General features: G+C 42.4%; 1 protein-coding gene across 1 annotated transcript in view; it reads right to left on the bottom strand.

The window, feature by feature from the left end:
• Window positions 1-7,841, bottom strand: part of OBSCN (obscurin, cytoskeletal calmodulin and titin-interacting RhoGEF) — a 201,805-nt gene that overhangs the window by 113,724 nt on the left and 80,240 nt on the right. The window contains exons 31-33 of the mRNA XM_014944927.1: window positions 4,022-4,288; window positions 2,623-2,892; window positions 1,299-1,565 (exon numbers count right to left, since the gene is read on the bottom strand). Coding sequence (XP_014800413.1) covers window positions 1,299-1,565; window positions 2,623-2,892; window positions 4,022-4,288 — 804 coding nt within the window. The remainder of the gene's footprint in view (window positions 1-1,298; window positions 1,566-2,622; window positions 2,893-4,021; window positions 4,289-7,841) is intronic.

Here is a 7,841-nt window from a genome sequence, read left to right as displayed (position 1 = left end):
ATTTACGTGGTTCTGCATTTAGTCCAACAACAGCAACAAAAAAATCCAATAAAAAAATTATATTGTCTAGAGTCCTCAATTCTCTTTTTACACATAAAACTGGTTTGTTGTTTTTTCTTTTTAATTTAAAAATAAGCAATTATTCCTAAAATGGTAACGACGTTACAGCAGTGTCTAGGTACCCCACAGAGCTCGATTCCCTGTGTGCTTGTCGCCACCCATACATTCACACCGTATAACTAAATTATCCCTGACTCACTGCCAGGAAAACACAGAGGATGAGATGAAGACAGCAGGGTTGGCCACAAACAGCAAGTACAAAGAGATTAAGCAATTTGCTCAGGTTTAGGGAGCAACAGGAACTGAATTCTTTTCTTTCCCAGCCCTTGGCCAGAAGTTTCTCTTCGCACTTTCTCCACTTATGAAATGCTGTTTCTCAAGGACTGGCTAACTCAGAGGAGGGTTTGGGAGTATTAAATCATTTTGTCATTTGGAGGAACCTCTGCAAGGCCAAACTGTTACCAAGAGTGGCTGCCTGGACTCATGGAAATGATTCAGTGGCTCACATCCAAGTCTTGCTGAAAGTGACACAAAGATCACCTTTTCTTACAGATTCACCACAGCTGAAGAGTTGGCTAAAAACAGTTTCATACCAGGATGAGGCAGAACATTACTATGAATAACAAACATATAACAGATATAAAAGCTGACACAGTGGCCAGGAAATGAAAACCACAACCAGGTGGCCTGTAGCAGTTTAACATAGAGGTCACTTTTTAGTGAGAAGTACCAGAGTTCTAGTTCCTCAAATGAAACAGAAAATAATGTGCCCTGAGAAAGACACATGAATTTCCACCTTACCCAGATGGTGTCCTTCCACATGCATTACCTGCTTCATGGCAAATGCTGAATTTCAGCTGATATCATGGAATATCAGCACAGTTCACTTAAGGCATTGCATTTACATAATAGTAGCAGAAGGAACTGTGGGAACCTCCGTATACTCAAGAAGAGAAACCCACGGTGAAGTACGTACCCATAAAGATATCATAGAATAGTCTGGGTTGGAAGGGACCTTTAAAGGTCATATAGTCCAACTCTCTGCCATGAGCAGGGACATCTTCGAGATGATCAGGTTGCTCAGAGCCCCATCCAGCCTGACCTTGAATGTTTCCAGGGATGGGGCATCTACCACCTCTCTGGGCAACCTGGATCAGCGTCTCACCACCCTCAGCATAAAAAATTTCTTCCTTGTATCTATGCAACAGGCAAGTCTCTCTGCTGCAAAACCCTTGTACCTTCAACAGTCAGCGTGGCTTCGGTCTCTGCGCTTCCAGGCCTGCATTTGTACACACCAGCATCTTCCGGCTTCACCTTCAAAATCTTGAGCTCTGCTGAATACTGCTCCCTCTTGATTTTGTACTTCTCGGAGGGCTCAATGAGTGTGTTGCCCTTGAACCACTTCACAATCTTTGGGGAAGGCCTGAAGTCACAAGACAGGACGACAGAATGGCGCTCCAGGGCGGTCTTGTCCTCCATCTTCCTGGTGATCTGTATGTGGTAATCTGTAAAGCAGGGTTGGGAGGAATCATAGAATGGTTTGGGTCGGAAGGGACCTTTAAAGATTATCTAATCCACACTCCCCTGCCATTAGCAGGGACATCTTCAACTAAATCAGGTTGCTCAGAGCCCCATCCAACCTGATCTTGAATGCTTCCAGCAATGGGGCATCTACCACCTCTCTGGGCAACCTGGAGCAGTGTTTCACTACCCTCATTTTAAAAAATTTCTTCATTATATCTAGTCTGCAACTACCCTCTTTTAGTTTAAAGCCATTAACTCTTGTCCTGTCATAACACATGAAGAAGAGGAAAGCTTCTAATCTGTATTTCATGGCAATGATTTTAATGCATGTCATTCACAATGCTTTGTGAATTGTTTAGATGATGCTACAGGTTCCTGTTACAGAGTTGATTTCCTTTGAAGCTAAACCAAAGTGATGATCTATAGGGAATGTTGATTTCTATAAGATAATACTGTGTATTAACTAACAAATGCATGGTCCGGTTCTGGTGTAATGTTTACTGAAACCACTCTCTAATTCAGGACTTTATGCAAGTAAAACTGAATTAAAGACAAAACAAGGACTTCAGGATGCGATTGGAGATATTTACAATGGAGACAGGGGAAGATAAAAAGCCCCGAATCCTGAATCTTTGTCTCCAATCAAATTGATGACAAAGTGGATTAAGTAAATGAGCTATCAAACTTGTCTAGTTCAGAAATAGCACAAAATAAACGCTCCTGGCAAATTGCATGTTTTTTCCTCGTTGATAAAGTCAAGGGGGAAAAAAAATGGTCTTAGCTGAATAGATTCGAATATCAGGCCCTGCAAACTCATTTAATTGGATCCCTTCCTGAGGCATTGCTGTCTCATTTAGTGCATCCAGCACTGCGCCCGACAACTTGTCATTGGGAACTAAGCAGATCTTCCAGGTAGACCTCCATTTTCAAGACCCCAACCAGTGGAGCCTGGCAGTATGTAGGAAAAATTACTTTGCAGGGACTGAGAGAGAGAGGATCTCTTGTGATCTAATTCAAGCCCAGGCCGTATCATGTTACCTCTGACAAGCAGGTTTGCTGTGGATTTTGATTTGCCAATGCAGAACTGAATGGTGCCTGTCATATCAGCACTGGTTTTCAGGATTGTCAGCCGGTGGATGGTGCCTTCTTGCTGCATGACGATGTTTCCGCCAGCCTGGAGGGCCGCTCCCCGTAGGAACCATTTGGGCGGTTTCACGGATGGAATGGATGTCTCACACTCAAAGTTGGCTTCTTCAGGCTCAGTCACATCCTCATCACACAACTCCTTTACAATGTTAATGGATTGCTCTGGATGAAGGATGGAAGGAGAAAACAGGGATTTAGGAGTCACGAAAGCATCATAGAATGGCTTGGGTTAGAAGGGACCCTAGAGATCATCATCCTGTACAATCATGTCATCTTTTCTGCATTAGAATACTGCACTTTTGGGCTCAAAACACCTTAAAACATCCTTTTTAAAAAAAAAAAATAAAAATAAACAAACATATATTGTTGGTCACAGGTCAGACAGTGAGACTCTAGAACAGCCTCAACAGAATCCAGATCTCCTGTTTCCTGGTTCTATTTCTGAAACCACCTTTCTACTGTGATATCAAATGCTTGGTACTATTGGTGGATTTTGATTTGCCAATGCAGAACTGAATGGTGCCTGTCATATCAGCACTGGTTTTCAGGATTGTCAGCCGGTGGATGGTGCCTTCTTGCTGCATGACGATGTTTCCGCCAGCCTGGAGGGCCGCTCCCCGTAGGAACCATTTGGGCGGTTTCACGGATGGAATGGATGTCTCACACTCAAAGTTGGCTTCTTCAGGCTCAGTCACATCCTCATCACACAACTCCTTTACAATGTTAATGGATTGCTCTGGATGAAGGATGGAAGGAGAAAACAGGGATTTAGGAGTCACGAAAGCATCATAGAATGGCTTGGGTTAGAAGGGACCCTAAAGATCACCATCCTGTACAATCATGCCATCTTTTCTGCATTAGAATACTGCACTTTTGGGCTCAAAACACCTTAAAACATCCTTTTTAAAAAAAAAAAATAAAAATAAACAAACATATATTGTTGGTCACAGATCAGACAATGAGACTGTAGAACAGCCTCAACATAATCCAGATCTCCTGTTTCCTGGTCCTATTTCTAAAATCACCTTTCTACTGTGATATCAAATGCATGGCACTATTAAAATGGAAAAGAAGGTTCCTTGAAATGCAGATGTTGATAATAGGAAAAACGCTGATTAGCTACAGCAACTGTTCTCTGAAAAAAACCTTAAACTACTTTTAAGTAATTTTAAAAAATTACTTAAAATGCTTTTAAAGTGCTATTGTGTTTTCAAAGTAAATGACAAGGGCTTTTTAAACCAGCCAATCCTCCTTCAAATGCATCCTAGAGGGGATAAAAATGGTTTACTACCTTCAACAAAGAAATTAGCACTGGTTTTGTCATCAAAGGCATCACAAGTGTATGTGTCCTCATCTTCATAACCTGCGTCATTGATGATGAGTTTCCGATAGACACCTTCACTCACAATTTCATATTTGTCACTAGGGTGAATTTCAACACCCTTTTTATACCATCGAACTTTGGCATTGGCACGAGACACCTGGCACTCCAGGAATCCCCGATGTTTTTCAAGAGCGATCTTGTCTCGCAAAGGCTTCACAATTTTTACAGGTAGTTCTAAAACGGATTTAAAAAAAAAAAAAAAGATGAATCATCAGTACAGTTTCCATGAAAAGTGCAAATTAAAAACTCATTAGCAATATTTCTTTTATGGACAGATATTTGGATGATGACAGGAATCCCTGCTATGCTAAACACTCAACTAACACACAGCAAGTGAAGAGCTAATGAAAGGAAAACTCTTTATCCCTATTTTACCACTTGAGTGGCTGAACTGCAGAGATAATAGGTAATTTACTCAACAGTACACAGCAGTGCTGTGGCAGAGCCAGGGATTGATCTCAAATGTCCTGAGCTCCTCATCAGTGTGTTAGTTCAAATGTCTTCTTTCTCTCTCACTCTATTGCACTGTTTAACTTAAACGTGAAAAAAATGCTACATGCTTTTTAAACATACACCAGAAAGAGAAAATGGAGGAGAAAGTCAAGCTACAGCTTTTTGTCTCTCAAAGTTCAAACATTACTTAATATCTTGAGCTACAAAACCAACCTCCTGAGAAAATAAACTGCAAAAGAAAATTCCCAGGCTGATTATTTCACATGCAGTAAGGTAGACAGGAGCTTTCCTGAAAAATTGAGGTGTTGTTTAACCTTCTTCACATTAAAAGTGAGGGACGTTGGTTGGTTTGTAACATGAGAAACCTTAAGCAGTACTGGCATGAAAAGTATAATTACCTTTTACAGTAAGCTGGGCACGAGATTCTGCCTTTTCTGCTACAAATTTGATCTCTGCTGCATCTTCGACTTGGACACGTGTGTAAGTCAGCGAATAGGTCTTTCCTGAGAACAGAGACACAACCATAGTTTCCCTTGAGCAAACAGCATTGCTCTCCAAGGCACACTGCCCGGTTGAGCATTGTTCATCTGGTTTCAGTGCATCACCACCTGCTCTCACAGTGGCAAGGCTGACCATTCCCCCATGTCTACATCCCTGTGTCAAAGGATAGCCTCACCTCAGATCCTCCAAGGACTGATTGAGCGTGGGCCTCACTGTCTGTGTAGGACTTGAAAAAGAAGGATCCCACCCACCGTCAGATGGTACAAATTCTCACTCACTCCTGGCAGCATAGGGTGGTGGGATGACACCAAATTTCCCTTATTAAGGTTCCCACCATCCCACTGTCCCAGCCTAGCTGTAGCCCCAAAAGAAAAGGGGAACTCTCTGCTGAATCTTCATAACTTGATTTTGGAGGTCAGACCCTTCTGCCGAGAATCCCCTACCAGCACCTACTCCAACCCACCCCCATTCGAGAACGAGATCCTCCTTTTACATCCTACCATCTTGGCGCATTCTGATATTGTCAGCAGCCTTCAGCTTGTTGTCATTTTTGTACCATTGGGTTTGGACCTCATCATGCGAAATCTCACAGACGAAAGACGCACTCTCATATTCGTTGACTTCCACATCTTCCAGTGGCTTTACAATCTTGATATCTCGGGCTGTGAAATCATAGAGTCATATATTGGTTTGGGGTTTCACCATAAGTGAGCGTGGTGTGTTTATTTTCTGCATGCTTGCATGGAAAAAATGGGATTGTGGTTTTTTTCCTAGATGAACAGTGAATACATTTTGGGCTTGAACCTACAGACAGAATTGCTATCTACAGTGGAGCTCACTGCAAGAGGATTTTATGGATGCCAGAACTTCATAAAGGTTTTAAAAGAAGTTAAACATATCAATGAAGAAAATTTGCTAAGGAAAACCAAACACAAGCCTATAATCTCTTGTGCCACTATAAACCTGTCTCATTCACATGCTTCTCTGCATGCTCTCCTCTGACACGCTTGTTTGTGTGTCCAGGCTGTATCAGCCACAGGGACCTCAGCCACGTTTTATCAAGGAGATACCTTTTCTTCAGACTTCCCTGAACTCAGTATAATCCTCTAGCTCTGCAACTTATGTCAGAACTGACCCATATTTCTGTGCTACTGCAGCCTTTTCCTTTTGAAAGGAATGGCCTTGGTACACCTTGGATCAGCCCCAGGAGCAGAGCTCAGATGCAAACCAGCCAGCATTCAAACAGAAACCCATCCCAATCACAAAGTCAGGGAGGAAAAGGGGAGTTCAACACAGCAACGGAACAGGACAGATGTTCATGAAGATATTGCTGAACCCAAGTGGCCACAGGAGGACAGCATCCAGTAAGCAATAAGAAAGAGCTGATCTGTCTTTTCAGATGTCCCTCTGGACAATAACATCTGCCAGGGCACAGCAGACCATTCAGTAACTGGCCTTCAGCACTAGCTCATCTCTGGTGCTTCAGAGCCTGGTGACAAAATACATCTGTCGCTTGACCAGTTGCACAGTTCAACGCACAGAAGGAAAAGCTGCCTTGAGCATGAAGGAGAGATGCAGTCAGAAAGCACTTTCCTTAGCATTTACAATGTAAAAACTAGGAAACTTCTTGAGATCATACCCAGGGCTCGTCCAGTCCCTGTTCAGGCAAAGTCCTCCCATGACAGTGGCAGAAGCTAAACCAAACCACGTCACCACCATCCACTGTATCCCTGCTTTGTGTCAGACAGTCCACTATTTGCCAACTTGTGAATCTAGAAACACCATTTAAATTCCAGAGACTAGAAACCACTTATGATAAATGGAAAACCAAGATAGCACATCTTCCAAAAATACTCCTCTAAGGATAGAGCAAGCACAGAGAGAAAGTTATCCAAAGTAAGTAACTGAGAAATACACAAAGCGTCCATGAAGCATTTTGTGCCATGGAGTCAAAAATATGGCAGTAGATGTAATTTCCTACTTCAGTCAAACATACCGTGAACCTTTAGGGTAGCTGACGTCTTGTCTTCAGCTGCTTCACACGTATAGGTTCCCTGGTCTTCATATTCACACTTGTGAATAATGAGGCTTCTCTTGTTTCCTTGGGAAATAATCCCCACTGTCTTACTTTGCCAGAGCTCTTTCCCATCCTAGAAGAGAAATGGCCAAACCAGGTCATCATCAACTCTTCCACATCTGCAGCGAGCGAAACAAACAGTCAGGTGTTTAATTCATCCATCTCATTGGACTTAATGGAACTGTGCTTACTGGAACATCTGCTGAAACTTAAGCCGAGTGAAAAGCTGACAAGAAGTAGGAAAGGCTGAAGAAGATACATACCTATTGGTTGACTTTAGACACCTATTTGAAGGCTTAAAGCACTGTACAGGGTTGGCAATAAACCCCTTCAGACATTACCTTGAAGAAATGCCGTTATCCTTTTTTTAAGGGAAGTATCAGCTGAGCCCCAGAGAAGGTTCATGAAATGCCTGAGTTGGTCCCCAATATGGTCAAGTAAAAGAACATAAGCAAAAAGGAGCTACATAGTAAAGGTTCAGACTCACATCCCCTGGAAGTGAAATTAAAGGCTCTCATTCCCTTTCAGAGAAGTCAGAAATCAAGATAGCGCTATCCGTTAAATGCTGTACCTTGAACCACTTAACATCCACGTTGGGCCTGGACAGCTCACACTCGAATGTGACCTTTTCTTTCTGTGTTACATTGATGTCTACCAAAGGCTTGCTGATTTTCACAGGCAATTCTGCAAAAAAAA

Source organism: Calidris pugnax, unplaced genomic scaffold (genome assembly GCF_001431845.1).
Source record: "Calidris pugnax isolate Ruff unplaced genomic scaffold, ASM143184v1 scaffold54, whole genome shotgun sequence".
NCBI lineage: Eukaryota > Metazoa > Chordata > Aves > Charadriiformes > Scolopacidae > Calidris > Calidris pugnax.
This window is presented reverse-complemented; position numbering and strand designations above follow the sequence as displayed.